Here is a 16,292-nt window from a genome sequence, read left to right as displayed (position 1 = left end):
TTGCTTGCAGTAGAAAAGATACAATTTTAGTGTATCACATATGTGCAAAAACGCCAAAGTTAGCCATCGTTGCTTTCAAGCTTTTCGTGACAGTTGGAGGGGGAGTTAGAGAGGAATTAAATTCACGACAATGATGAATTAAGTCGGAGTGAGAAAGTTCCGGACCGGATTCAATCGTCATGTGACATCACGAGGAAGCTGAATGCGGCTAATTAGATCGAGCTTGGATGAGGCACGCTGGTATTTGATATATGGTGTTTTATACATCTTGTATATATGCTTTTCAATTTGTTTTCAAGTCTTTATCGAGTCTTTCTAGTCCTTTTTGAGTCATTACAGGTCTGGAGTTGCATTAGATGGGAGATGGACCAGCTGGAACAAAAGAGGCAAAAAACAGTGCAATTTGGTGATTTTCACGCAGAACAGTCTTGATGACTGTTCCGGATAGCGGAGCAACCCGAGTGACTGTTCCGAGTGCATGTTTCTGCGGCAGAGATTTTTAAGGAAACTACAAACTATTTCGGAATTTGCCATAATCTCTCTATTTTCTCTCCCAGCCGCCTGTGGTTTTGATATATCTTCTTTTTCTGTTTTTTCTTATCATTCTACGCTGTTTTAGACACAAGAAACCAGACCTTAGAGTTGGAGACTTGAGATTTTGCTACTTTGTAAAGGGAGAAGGCCATCTCTCTCGATTTAGAGAAGAACCCCCTGAACCCTATTACTTTATTTCAGTCATATTTCATGTTGCTTTATATCTCTGTCTCTGTGTTTTCTTGCTCCATGGCTGAGTAGTCAGCTTGCTTAGTCTAGGGTGTTAGGGTGTTAGATCCGTGAGCTTGAGATAAATAAGTTATAAATCGATTGTCTTCATTCACTGTTGTTCTTAAGGCTTGCATCAAGTTAACCACTTAGTGTCTAATTCTAGGTTTAATCTATTCATCAAAAGTGTTATAGGTTGCTAGACATAACTTGAATGAGCATTGCATCCCTAACCAGCGAAAGTAGATGTTAGGGTGTTTTGTGAACATATCGGACTTGACCTCTATTGCTTGCTGTCGCATCTTGATCCAAACGAGAGTTTAGGTATCAAGATCGATCAGCATAGGGAGCAGTACCACGACAGTGGGCTGTTCTACTTGAGTGATCCGAGTTCTAGACTTGCTCTTAATTAAACTTGAATAATTGTTTGACTCACACTTGCTTAACACCCGATCAAACCACCCTAGGCTAGCATTTTTAATCATCTGAAAACCTTAAATCAATCTCTTATTTTATTGTTACGAAATCAACTTTAAAACCCCCATATTGTTTTAGCTTAATATTGATCCCATAAAGATAAAGTGTAATAGTTGGTCTCTGTGGATTCGATCCTAAAGTGCTACATCGACATACCATTCGATTGTGGTAGTGTGCACATTAGGTTAATTGGTGTGCGTATACATGTAATATCAGTATTAAAGTAAGAGCAAAGCAAGACGACGCGAGAAAACAAAGACACCATGGTTGAAGCTTGAATGGACCTCCGCCGTTGACATCATCATTACCATTACACCACCATCAGATATATAGCTTCACATATTTCAAAAGATAGATAGAATACTAGAAATAAAGACTAAATACAAGTTCTCTTGAGAAAAAAAAATCTGAAGAAGCATATTTCATTTTTAAAAAGCGAGCTTGGGAGGAGGAATACAAAGAAGAAAGAGACATGGATCCACTTTGTTTTGTCTGTTAAGCAGTGGATGTGCTTAAATCCCTTAAAACAGATGCTAAATTTAATTAGGGTTGTTGGACATTAACTAATTACAGGAAGCACCGCTTCAGAAAAAATATGTCGGCTAAGAGTCAACATATGTGTTGATAAAGGAACCACTTCAGTCAATGTACGCCTTGATTTAAGGTATCATTTGATTCAATATATAAAGCCATCAAGTGTCACACGAAGTTGCTCCTTAATATGTTTATTATGGTGTTCCAACAAAAATGTTTACAGCTTCGGTCTAGTGGTGCTAGACTAGAACTTGATTTTTTTAAAGACATAAAAGGAGAGGTCCCACTATGACTATTAGCGGTTCCTAGCGGGCATGGGAGAAGAGCAGAAAGATAAAGAAAAAATGAGACAACCATAGACTAGCCCCTTCTTTATTATACGAAAAGTTTTTGACTGATGAGCTCTCACCTTCTCTCATCACTTCAATTGTTGCGCAAACTAATTTTTTCTTAGTCACCAGAAAAGACAAGAATCATTTTGATTCCATCTTCTTCTTCTCCGTAACAAATTTCTGTAGAAAAACATAATATAGTTTGCTAGTGTCTTTGTACGGATATTGATAGTAGGATCCTCAAGATAAATATCCCATGAACTGCACACACCATTATAGAAGCAAAATTATGTCTTATGAGATTGCTCAAGGAAATCTCTATCAATCTACAATCGTTTAAGTTGTGAAAAGAAAAAAAATAATTAACAATTTAAATATTTATAAGGGTTTTGTAAATCTAGTTAATAATTTATAAGGGTTTATACGTTATCTGTGAAGAAAATATATTATTAGGTACAACTGATTTGCATATGTACTTTCGATTAACAATCTAAGACAAAATTTTATTTTCTTCTTTTCAAAGAAAGTAAGACTAGAAGTTTTCATGCGTCATGCGCAGAGATAATAAGTTTAAAAATATTACTGTTTTATATAAAAGATTTTTTCAGTTTTTATATTTTAACCTTATTAGTTAAAAAAATAAAACCATAATGTAATTATTTGTAGTTTTGTTTATTTAAGTTTAGTTTAACTTCTTAATTTGATTTTATTTAAATTTTAATAAGATAATTAAAATTTTATAAAGATATTTTATTCATATTATACTTTATTTAATTACTTTTATATTAAATATGTATATATTCAAATAGATAAATTAATTTAATAAATATATAATTAAATATAAATGACATTTATAAGTTGATAAAAATATAATTATAACTACACTTATTTTGATAATATATATAATAATAAAATAATGTTTCATAAGTTGATGTAAAAATGTCATATTCTAAACTTTTATTCATTTATTAACGTGATATATATATATATATATATATATATATATATATATATATATATATATATATATATATATATATATATAGTTTTAATAGGTATAGACAATTTATTAAATATTACCATATTTCTAAAATCTTACCAAAATGAATATTTATAGAGAAAAATATTTCTGATATATAATTTATCAGTTATTATTATAGTACAAATTTTTTTCAATCAAAAAAATTTTATGTATAGGAAATAGGCATTAGCATATTTAAGAAATCTTACCAAAACCATAAATCATAATATATGAAATTTAACTTGTCACGATTAGGTTGATGACATGTCATATTTTTGAAAGTCATGTCATCTTTTTTTTGTTGAGAATAAATGTTTTGATGATACATGTACAGATCATTTCTCAAATATTATCTAGAAGATGGATCAATCTACTGCAAATGTGAAAAGTCACATGGAGAAGCCTTTTGTTTTATCTCATGACACTGAATCTGTCACAATGCATGAATTCTGAAGGACCTGAATTACCTGTATAAGGTTATATTCCTCATGAAATCATTAAAGCATCAGAGCCTCAGAGGCATGGATACAAAACAAGTTTTTTTGCAACAATTATATTCTTAACTCTCTAAGACGTTTATCATATATTCCAAACTCCAAAACAGTTGTGGGAATCATTAGAGAAGAAGTACAAGTCTGAAGTAAGCGATAAGAAGTTCATTGTGGGAAACTTTTAAACTTTAAGATGAGTGACACAGTTTTTGTTGTGAAATAAGTGGAAGAAATCCAAGTTATTGCTCACGGAATGAGGATGAAATTCTGGGGCGAATGAAACTTTTCTTGTTTTTTTCTATTATTAAGAAATTCCCTTCAACTTAGAGATATTTCAAGATATATTGATGTAGCTCAAATTACCCTAAAGCAACTTTGTCAAATAAGAGATTGATTGCAGAACTTAGGGATCAAATCCACATGGAGCGAGGGTACACAATAGATTAGAGACTTCAAGATTAAGCTAGGAAGTAATACTAAAAGCAGTAAACAAAACAATAAATAGGTTGTAAACAATATGAGAAAAGTGTGACTTTCATGCAGGCAATTAGAACTATAGTTTATAGATGCTAAGGGTGTGATAAAAAACCGTCCTAGAACTTGAATTCAATCAGTAAGATATCCAGCTCTCGCTCTGAGTCTAATCAGATGTCTAAATCATATAATTCCAACTCTCTCGTATGCAAATTTAGGAAGAGTGTTGATCGATACTACAGAGTGTCAATCGATACTTCTTTTAGACAAGAATTAACGTTCAAATCAATTTGCTGACTCAGTTATTTAAACCAACTCTTGTATGCGCTTAACATCCTAGCTCAACAGGATTTAGTTTCAGGAGTCGAACCCACTCTTGCGGTTGTCGATTATCCTATATTCAAGTTTCTAGTTAGCTAATCTAGAATACAAGCAATAAAATCAATCATGTGAAAGATCCAAATAAATCATCCTAACAGTTCTATGTTTTATAAATTCATCAAAACCCTACAAAACCCTAAATCTAACAAGGTAACTACTCAGACATATTAAAGCAAGACAACTGAATGAATTGCATTTAAAAAGTAGAGATAGTAATACTTGAATTCCAATAAAATCTCTGAAGGAGTCTTCTGATCTTCTCTCCGAACTTCTAAGAATAATAAAGCTCTATAAATGTAATAGTATCTTACCCAAACAATGGCTTACAACTCTATATTAGGTATAAGTCGGACATGGGAAATTGCGTAATATGTGGAGACTTTTGGGCCAAACTTGATTCTGGAACTTGAGTCGGTCCGTACTCACGTCGGTGTCGAGCGACACCTAGGAAGGTATCGATCGACACTCCTTCCAAAACTCGCCACTATCTTCTGTTTTCTTGAACATCCACGGGTTTCTTCATCTTTAAGCTCCAAATGGCTTCATGATCTCCACAGTGCTCTAATATATACCTAAACCTGAAAAGATTTTAAAATAGACTCAAAATAATATAAAGACTCTAAATATGACTTATATTATGGCTTAAAACCGGTGAAATCCATAGTATATCATATATCATGAAGCACATAAATCATAGGTTATGTGTTTACACTTGGTGATGGTTCTGTGTCTTGGAAATCATTTAAACAAACGAGTATTGCATGTTCTACAATGGAATATGAGTTTATCGCATTAGATAAAGCTGCAGAAGAAGCTGAATGGCTTAGAAATTTTATTGAAGATATTCCTCTATGTCCAAAATCCATAACTTCACTATGCATTCATTGTGATAGTATGACTGATTTAAATAGAGGGGAAACATAAAATTTACAATGGCAATTCAAGACATATCAGACGAAGACATGCATCAATAAAACAACTTCTTTCCAATGGGTGATAGCATAGGATTACATTAGATCAAAGGAAATCTTGGCTGATCCTTTGACTAAAGGTCTACCTAAAGAGCAAGTTGTATTCACTTCGAGGGGAATGGGTATCAAGCCAAGGTAATAAGTCATCACTTGACGGAAACCTAACCTAGCAACATTTGAGATCCCATGATCTAGGTCCAATAGGAAAACTAATTGAGGAAGACTCAAGACTTTATTTTACACATTTCTCATTCTTATGAAATAATAATGTGTATCCATTGATGATTAAGGGTTTTGAATAATCTATTCTTAATAATATTATAAGTATTTTTTGTAGAAGAGAGGTCGAATAGACTATCTTTAATTTACGTTACCTATATGACCGTGGTGTCGGTCGCACCTATAAGAATTGATAGGGCTAAATTCTCTAGAGCTCTCACAAAGTAAAGATATGTTCATGACTAAAATGAACACAACTGTATAGACAAGAAATGAATTTTAAAATATGTGTTTCACTTATTGTCTAGGCTTAATATAACATGTGGTTAATTCAAGACTATAGTTCATCACCCACAAAGTAAATCTGATAAGTTGATACTAGGAAAAGGTTCAAGTCCAAAAGATACTATTTCGACGCATATTGATTCTGCTTTCTAAGAATTATTCGAACTTATTTTTATTCAAATGTGGGATATTATTGAGTTTGAATAGAAAATATGGGGTGTTGTTGGACTTTAATTAAATACAAAAAGTATCGCTTCAGACAAAACGTGTGGTGTTGATTAAAGGCACCACTTGAGTCAACATATGCGTTGATTCAAAGGCATCAAGTGTCATACAAAGAAAAAACCAGAATCATTTTGATGAAATATAGTTTGATATGGTCTTTGTACAGTGTGTTGTAAGGAGATCGATAGTTGGATCCTTAAGCTAGACGTCCTAAAACTACACACAACAATGTAGGGGGAAATTATGTCTTAGGAGACTGCTCAAGTAAGCCTTATCAATCTACGATCGGTTAAGTTGTGAAAGAAATAAATGTAATTAACTAGTTAAATCTAACAATACTAAAATTTCTAAATCCTCAATAGAGAGGGTGTCCATGTAGGACTAAAAATCAGCCAATCAAAAACTGTTATTTGGCCACGTCAGTGCTACTCCTGTTGACAGAAGATCAAAACTGGTTCTTCATTTGGGCTGTCTTTCCATTTTAAACGGCCTAGATAGAACCCAATCTCGCCACCCTAATTTTGACTGATGTGTAGAGACTAGAGAGTTCATCTTCATGGCTCTTCCACTTCGCCTTCATGGTCTCGGTTGCTCTATATATCCGTTACAGCTTGCTCCTATTCATCAATCAATAACATTATTTAATATCTTCTTTATTGTTTCGTTCTTAACTCTCACCATCAATACAGAACGAACTAATCTTTTCTCCTCCCTATTTTCACACAATAAAATCCCGTCTGGTTCTCTGAGTGAACTCCTACTAAACTTACTCGCTTCATAACTTACCCCCAAATCCATTCCTAACAAACGTCGACTCTGATGTAGAGATCGATATAGAGAACGACGTAGCAAGTGAAAGAGAAATCAGCGTTGAGAGCGATGTAGTAGGAGTCGGCGAGATCGAGATGAAGAGTGGCAGAGCTATTGTTAAGCCGCCTATTGAAGTGATGGTGATCAGTCCAGATACAAACCAGGTTGCAAATCTAAAGAGGATATGAGATACCATGTGTGCAATAAGTATGTTACTACTCTTCGATTTTCTCAGTGCATAGAAAGCTTCTTTGACGATCATAACATGGGATTCAAGCATTTAGAGCATCTTTATCCCACAAACCCAATTGGGTTTCTTTTTTTTTTTTTACGAATCTATAGCGGGCTGCCACATGTCAATAAGGCCCGCGAACAGTAAAAAAACCCATGAACAAACGTTTCTTCTCCTGCGACTTTTGCAACTCGTTTTTTCCTTTTTGTGGTGGCCCACACCCTGCTTTTTGGGTAAAAACCCTCCTTTTTTTTTTGTCACAGGGTAAAAACCCTCCTAAAACCATGCGATAATGCTGCTCTTAGAAATGAGAAATTGCACAGGGTTTCTATGCTCTCAATGATACGAAGGTAATAACATAATATCTAAGCAAATAATCTTGATATGTATCGTTTGGCGAGACTAATTCGTTGAACCTTTAATATAATAGGCGGCTGGAAGAAGGTATTTTGTTGGAGCTGGATGCAATATGTTAAGTTGAGCATCACAAGTGGATGCCATTGACGAGACTTTAGCAAACGATTAAGTAATGGTTATTATAAATTTATCACAGCATAAAAGAATACACATGAATGGGATTATCGGATCATAACATCATTTTTGTAATCATCTTAAGATTGGAGCTGACGAAAGCATTGAGCTACCCATTGAAATAAATTGCCAGGAATGCTGGTGTTAATGGTAGCGTTGTCAGCGTTAAAGTAGAAAACATGGTGTGAAGATCATATTACAAAGAATGCAAGTTGAATTTTTAAATTTAGAAAACTTAGTCAGTACGGAATTGTTTTGTTCCGGTCCACAGGTGCTGGCGAGCAACAACCTGAAACACGGTTACAACTATCTAATGTCAGCAGGAATCATCGATCGAACCAAAGTGAGAAAAAAAATCCATGCTTTATCGCAAACTAAAATTTCCCATTTTTTCATGCTAACCATGTGTTTTTTTTCTATAGCATATGCTTCATCCGCTAAGACATACAGTTATGTTTAGACCAATGAATCTGAATCAGCAGCTCTGCTGGTAACTCTATGGACAGTACAGGTTTATCTTACTTCTTTAATATCGTCTCCTCAGTTCCATCTGCAACCTTTTCAGATATCTCTATTGATTTATTTTTCGGATTGATTAATATGACCTTTCTAAGCTGCCTGAAAAATACTCTTGCGTCTCCGTTGTAGGAAATATCTGAAATAACCAAGCTCGAAACACTCACAATGGCGAGATCCTTGCCTCTGTTAGGATGAAACAGATCAGGTGTGTCCATCTCTCTCTACATTCACAGTATCATACCAAATTACTTTGTTTACATCTTCATATTAACAAATGCAGGACTCTTTTTCAATTGCATTGCAAAAATTGACGATCTAGAGAAGGAATCAGGCTGGTAATATATTGCCCGCATTGGCTGCCAAACAAAAGTAAACAGCGGTCCTGCATTATGGATGTTCTCAAAATGGGGTGCTGCCAATGCTACTGGTATGGTAAAGTAATTTCACATGTCCGTCTACGATAATGCCAAGAAGGAAACATTTTTGTGCTGCTTGGTGACCCCGGGGAATACCTCACGGGAAGACAAGCTGCTGATTTACTTGACACGTATCTAGAGGTATGTTTACGTTTACTGAATCTATACATATGTAATTATCGAGTCTTATGCATGATATGTTGTTTATCTCATGCTAATAGAGACTTGGTTCTGGTCAAGAAATGGCAACTCCTCAATGCCTGGTCAACTCCATCGGCCAGACCCACAAATTCAAGGTGAAAGTAACACCATACAACTTCACAGCCAAAAGACAGATTATTACCGCCACCAGGGTGTCTGTCCTGCAGTACCCCCCACCTCCTAATCCTACAAGGCTACACTGGACATGCCCATCGCAGCTTAAGATGTGCCTGACAAACTCATTGCCAAGAATGATGTCAACAACTCAGCCCAACTGACAGAGATGTAGCCAGTGTTTTATGGTGAGTCAAGTTCATCAACCAAGGAAGAGGACCAGAAAGTGAAACAAAACGCCCTGGGAGTTGTGCCTAGGACCTCAGCCCCTCCACGAACCGACCCAGTTGGAATCCTTGGAGACCATTGCGACGTCCAACATCGTCCAGTTATAATCAAAAGAAGTGTGACATGTTTTTTTTTGAGAAAACTCAGGACATACATATGGCTCGGTTAGTGTTTCAAAAAAAAAAGTGTCTCAACAATAAAACATATGGCTCGGTTAGAAACCTAGCAAATCAAATAAAACGAACACTGATTTTTTTTTTTTTTTTTTTTTAATAATACCTTTATTCATCTTTTCCTTCTCCCAAATGAGACATCGTTTCAAAACTCTTACAATCCAAAAAATGATGAGAAAAAGGAAGGTTAGAACCTCCAAAAACAACATAGTTCTAATAAATAATAACTCCTATGGAAGCAGGTTGTGGATGAAACGATCATAGGTCATAGGTACATGCAAAAACTTCATTTTACACCTGAAAACGTCCAAACCAGAGTTGGAGGTAGGTAGTTGATGGTGATACTGATGCACTCCGCAGCTGTGGAGGAGATGCATTCCGATCCAAACCAAACAGCTTTACTCTGATCAGTAGATGAACTTCTTTTAATAGAGTAGGAATAGATCTTGAGGTAGAATTATGGAGTCTTGTGTTCCTCTCCCTCCAGATGACATAGACTACAGCCTGAAAAAGGAGCTTACAAATCAATCGGATCCTCTTATTTGAGGGATTAGCACGCAGCCATTCCAAAACATCATCGAAGAGCATTGGAGGATTAAAACCCGATCCGCTAAAAGCTAGCCTCCACAATTCTTGGGAGTAAGCACATGAGAAGAAGAGATGTTCCTTAGTTTCATGAAGGGTATCACAAAGCAGACAATTGGGAGACACTTCAATGCCCCAATATCTCAATTTATCTCTTGTGGGAAGTCTATCCCAAGCTAAAACCCATACCAAAAAGGAGTGCTTTGGAATGTTCGATGAAAACCAGACCGCTTTATACCAAGACACAGTGGAAGGAGAGGGGTGTAAGGCATCCCACGTTTTGGAAGACGAGAAGACCGAGGGTGGAGAGTTTGGGGATGTTCTCCACAAGAACACTGATTATTTAGTATATCTGTATATCAAGTATACGATATAATCATATAATTGACAATATAAAGTTTGGTTGCTTAATTATATGAACTTCGTTCTTAAAAGTTTGATTTTTAATTTATTTTAGTCTTTTTAGAAGTCCAAATTTGTGTTCTATTTCTTTTGGATTATTCAAATTGAATTACAATGTTTAAAGGTTAGAAAATGCCATAAATTCTCTAATATCAATGTTTAAAGGTTAGTTCCCCGAACTTCATATTTGGTTATGAAAATATAGTCATCATCTTACTCTTGCGTTGAGTACAAAAGAGTGGAACTAGCTCCCATCCCAAATTAAATATGAAGCTAATATAGTTAACATTAAATACATTTACGAGACCAGACTGTTTAAAAGTAGTGGGATCTGCAAGCAAACATAACGTAGGAGGAATGGCATAACGATGGATGAGTATGGTTGTTTTATGTGACATCCCAAAGAAATATATTATCAATAACTATAAGCTGTTTGATATACATTTCTGCATATCAATAGGTAGAGCACTCCTGTTTTTTATCTGGAATCTCATATCAATAGGTAGAGCACTCATATAATTGACATTTCTGCATTTCCTCCAACCAAACTGGAATCTCCTATTTACTGTATAATTTTATCTTTTTACCAACAAAAATTAATCTCCATTTTGCTTAACGGTATTTTAAAATCGATATTTATTTCCCTGATTCTTCATAATAATATTAATAAAGTTAATCTCCATTTTGCTTAATTTGCATACATACTTGGGTTAACAAGGGTAATAATAAACAGTTCGTTAGAAGCTTATTTTGTTAGGTTTATTATATCTAGGAAGTGGGCAAGCTGCTCCTATTGTTTTTTTTTGCATTTTTTTTTTTGGTTTCTTTGCTATTGGGATAACCATGCCTAACAAAACGATTTCCCAAAATCATGAAATTTGCTGTCTTATACCGTCTTATTGGTCAGTCATTGTGGCAGCTTCAAGGTTCTTCCTTCATATCCCCTATATATTAAAGGAGAAGCACTTAAGAAAATTTCCTTAAAAGTGTAATCTGACGTGGCTTCATGAGAGGGCTTTATTAACAAAATAGCACACGTGTCAGTTGGAGAACATATGTTAAAAAAACGGAATCATTTAATGCCATTCCATATTTCCATAATTATTGACGCCATTCTGAAACTTAAATTCACGTAAACGTTAAATTTATTTTTTTAGTGCTTCTGTCGATTCTCCAATCCTCCAACCGTATGTGATGTGTTCGTTTTCGATGACTACGTAAGAGGCATAGGGAATTTGCTTTATTGCAGAAAGGAACGCGGAAGAGATGGTAAAGGAAGAAGCAATATGGGAAGTGTTGAGGATCTCAAGAGAAAGCCCGACAGAGCCTTAGATAGCACACACGAAGACGCCTAGGTTCAGTAAGGAATCTGATCCTCTGTTTCTTCATGCAAAATTTATAAGACATTATGCTGTACGTCTTGCTGGATAGATCGTTTTTCGTGTAAATTGCTTTGCCTGTAGGTGAGTTCAGCTCCCAATAATAGCGTTTTAAACACACTTTTTACAGGTGTTCTTCTGATCAAAGGAACTTATGTCTTCTCTATTTACTACCGTAATGGGAACTGGTGAGGACTGCAAGCCGCGAGATAGAGGAGACATAAGTTCTCTTGATCACATGACTCTCACTTCAAAGTACAAGAAGTAACAACCCCGCGTCACGGGATATCAACACGTAGACATCCTACGTTATTAAGGAACGTGGTACTCTGTTTCTTCATGCAAAATTTATAAAACTTTATGCTTCAGTTTCTTCGGATAGTTCGTTTTTGATATTAATTTTCATTTCGTGCCGGTGAGTTCAGCTCCCAAGAGTAGCTTTGTATGCATATTTTATTGAAACTTGATGTTACCATATATTTTAGGTTGGTTAAGATCAATGCGATTTTGCAAAATTAGTCGATCGTGTATGCATATGTGGTGTGATTGAGATCCTCCTCAAAACAAAGGATAAGACTCCCGTAATGGGAACAGGTGAGGACCGCAAGCCGCGATTTAGAAGAGACATAAATTTTCTTGATCACATGACTCTCACTTCAAACTACAAGAAGTAAAAACCCCGCGTAACGGAATATCAACACAAAGACATCCTACGTTCAGTAAGGATCCTGGGACTCTGTTTCTTAAATCAATTATATATTAATTTTCATTTGGTGCCGGTGAGTTCAGCTCCGAAGAGTAGCTTTGTATGCATATTTTAATGAAACTTGATGTTAACATATATTTTAGGTTGGTTAAGATCAATGCGGTTTCGGAAATTATTAGTCGAACGCATATGCATATGTGGTGTGATTGAGATCCTCCTCAAAACAAAGGATATGATTATTATGTATTATATGTAGTGTACCTAGATATTACATACGATTTCGTTATTCTTGGTTAGATACACTTTCGAGCTTGACAATCAAATTATCGTAATATACATGCAATGGAATTCACATGCAGATATGTCTCATGCAAAAATGAATAGTTACATATTAAACTCTATGGCATAAGAGTATATAGATATGGCGTTAGACTATATAGATTGTGTTCGTTTTGTCCCATCAATTAATAACGTAACGAAATTTTGGTAATGTTTTGATTTATGTTAAATGTCAATTTTCATTATATATTAAATCTAACAGACCCAAGTTTTATAGAAAGTTTGTTATATTGCTTGGTCCGGAAGTGTATTTTGAGTCGTATTAAATTTAGTATATTTTCACATTTACAATAAGAGGGTCTTCTTTCCTTATTTATTAAGGGTACGTATATTCTAACCTAATCTTAATACGATACTAAATATATTAACCCTCGCCTCTATTAGTCTCCATCCCAAGAAAAAAATAAAAAGTACGTTAGACGTTAAGATGGCTACTAATTGTGACAACGTTATCGACTTGAGTCCTGCGAAAACTACATGGAAAATCAAGGTCAAGATTATTCGTCTATGGAGACAATACTCTGCAGGCGATATTGACAGTATTGAGATGGTGTTAATTGATTCAAATGTAAGTTGTTTTGGTATTACGATTCAATTTTATATGTCCATTGTTATTATGCAACCTTTATTTAAGTGTATTGGTGTTTATATGGTTATAATTATACGAATGACAGGGGGATACGATTCAAGCAACTCTGAATGAGGTTCTGGTTCCGATCTTTGAACCTTTTCTCGAACAAGATGATTCGAAGATACTCATCAATTTTTCGCTTTCTCCAGCATGTGGCTCCTATCGATTAACCAAGCATCCTTACAAAATTTCGTTCATAGCCACCACTCGGATTCGACTTTGTGACGATTTGCCGTACAGATTGACTGGTTTCACCCCTGTTAATTTTCGGGAAATCTTAGACGGAACTCTCAGTCCTGAATACTTGATCGGTAAGTCTAAACCTATATTTTGTTCTGACCATTAACCGTTATAACAAAGATACTTACTTTTTTTTCTTATTTTGTAGATATTATGGGTCAGATTGTAGAGGTATCTCATGTTGAAATCGTATCTCTCAATGGGAAGGACACGGAAAAGATTTCATTACTCTTAAAAAATGAAGCGTGAGTAAAACAAAATTTAAGATAGTTTCGTTTATATTTATTAACGATATACTATTAAATCTTTTTTACTTAACATGCTCACCACAATAACTTTTATATTTTCTTACTCAGAGATGTTAGGCTGCCATTGGTTGTATGGGGAAAGGTTGCACTGGATCTAAGCGAAGCAATTCAACTTCTATCTGATAGAACTCTCATTTGTGTTATGAAGTTTGGGAAAATCAAAAATATAAAAATATGTCAGGAGACTATATCATGTTTGACTCTGTGATGAAGGATTTGGTTACTAAATTTGATCCATTTCTTTCTCAGGGTAGTTCTAAGATATTTATCAACTTCTCAGTGGGACACTCATATGGTTCGTACCGAACTACTAAACACCCATACAAGATTTCATTCCTTGAAACCACACGTGTAAGAAGTTGCGAGTCTCCTATTGAGGTTTCCGGGTTTGATCCTGCTATCTACCGTGATATACTTGATGGGTCACTCAATTCAGACTACTTGGTTGGTATGTATTTTTTGAATGTTATTATTTGTTTAAGTTAATATTTTTGGCATAAGAAAAGAATATATGTTCAGCAATGTTTATTTATATTCTTCAGATGTCATTGGGCAAATTGTTAAAGTCTCTCCAATTGAAGTTGTCACCGTCAATGGGAAAGACACAAACAAGATTTCCTTGGAACTAAGAAATTCTAAGTAATATATAGACTCTTTTATTTGTCTAATTCGTTGTCTTGGGAATTTTTCTTCCATACTTACCATATATTTTTGTAGTGACGAACGTCTACAGACAGTTTTGTGGGGTGTTTTTCCAACGGATGTTATGGAAGCTATCCAAATGCGTAGGAACTATGCTATAATCTGTGTCATAAGATTTGGGAAGATAAATGTTTGGAAAGGCAAGTTGTAAATATATAATATTATCATTCTTATATCGTTGTTGTGATATCTCTCATATGGCACCTTTACTATATAGTAGTTAATACATTTGTTTTCCTTGACAGATGAGCGCAGCATATCCAATGCATACAATGTCTCGGATGTCTCACTTAATCCACCTATGGTGGAAGTTGATGATTTTATTGCAGTGTTAGTGTTTTTTTAGAATATTAATTTTTTATAAGGTTATAATAGTATATGTGAAATCAATACATCTTATTTCTTTCTTATTAGGTTACCGAAGGACCAATTGGTTTTAGCAATTGTCGATCCTAAACCATTGTCTGCTGTCTGTGGTGTTTCGCAAAAGGATGATTTTTTTGTCCACACACCAAGGAAAACCATATCTCAGTTGTCTGACGCTAGAAATGTTCGTTAGTACTCTAATTATAAATTCTTTCCGGGGACTTTGTTTGGCAACGTTTTTGTATGTGAAATAATAAATATTTTTCTTTTTGGTAGGTTGAGAAGTGTATTGTGATGTGCACCATTGCATCCATTGATTCTGATATGGGATGGTATTATTTAAGTTGCAAAGTGTGTGCAAAGAAGGTTTTGAATGTGCCTAATGACTTTGATGAAGATGGGAATGACGACGATCCCATAATGTTCACATACTATTGTCCTAACTGCAAAGTTTCGAATCCCAACCTTCTACCTAGGTATTAACAGGTTTCTTAACCTTCGTCGTATTTTATTTTAACGTTTACCATGTACAAATTAGTCTATTAACAATGTTTATATATAGGTACAAGCTGCATTTGATTGTTTTAGACAGTACTGGAAGTTCAAAATTCGTCTTATTCGACAATCTTGCTATTCAGCTACTTCATCAGCCTTGCACTGAACTGGTAGGAGCCAATGCTGATGAGGTATTCTATCCCGTACTATTATCTATGGTAATATAGGTGTTAAACTTACAATAGATGCCATTTATAATATATATCGTTGTGTAGATTCAGGATCCGGCTGCTATACCTCTTGCCCTAAACAATTTGATTGGAAAGACTTATTTGTTCAAGGTTGGTATTGAAAGAGAAAACTATCTCTATAAGAATGACACTTACATAATCAGTAAGGTTATCACCAACCATGATATAATCACTGAGTTCCAAACAATCGTCCATCCAAAGGTACATTGAATGGCTTATGCGTTGAATTGTATTATTATCATTTCTCTGTTATTTTTATAATCTGTATACTTATAAACTTGCCAGAAACCAAGTGTAACCTATAGTTGCGACAACTCCATCCTCATGGTGTCTGATGAGTCATCGCAAGAATGTGAAGGGACTGATCTCACTCCCGCAAAACGCAGAGGAACGCTCATTGATAACTTGGAGGCAGCAGTTGATCATAATTCTTTAACAAGGTCTCCATGTAATACTGGAATCAAGAAGGAAAAGACCGAGGAAAGTGGCTAA

General features: G+C 34.9%; 1 protein-coding gene across 1 annotated transcript; it reads left to right on the top strand.

Moving 5' to 3' along the window:
* The first annotated feature begins 13,234 nt into the window (after nucleotides 1-13,234).
* Nucleotides 13,235-16,292, top strand: LOC125578116 (replication protein A 70 kDa DNA-binding subunit B-like). Its single transcript, XM_048740411.1, has 13 exons — nucleotides 13,235-13,375; nucleotides 13,482-13,749; nucleotides 13,827-13,923; nucleotides 14,035-14,125; nucleotides 14,236-14,434; nucleotides 14,529-14,625; nucleotides 14,704-14,828; nucleotides 14,934-15,018; nucleotides 15,103-15,238; nucleotides 15,331-15,530; nucleotides 15,617-15,740; nucleotides 15,825-16,001; nucleotides 16,086-16,292. The coding sequence occupies exons 1-13, from the start codon at nucleotides 13,235-13,237 to the stop codon at nucleotides 16,290-16,292; spliced, it is 1,947 nt and encodes a 648-aa protein (XP_048596368.1).

The sequence above is a fragment of the Brassica napus genome, chromosome A9, assembly GCF_020379485.1.
Source record: "Brassica napus cultivar Da-Ae chromosome A9, Da-Ae, whole genome shotgun sequence".
NCBI classification, from domain to species: domain Eukaryota; kingdom Viridiplantae; phylum Streptophyta; class Magnoliopsida; order Brassicales; family Brassicaceae; genus Brassica; species Brassica napus.
Note: the sequence above shows the minus strand (reverse complement) of the source record. Positions and strands in the feature narration are given on the sequence as shown.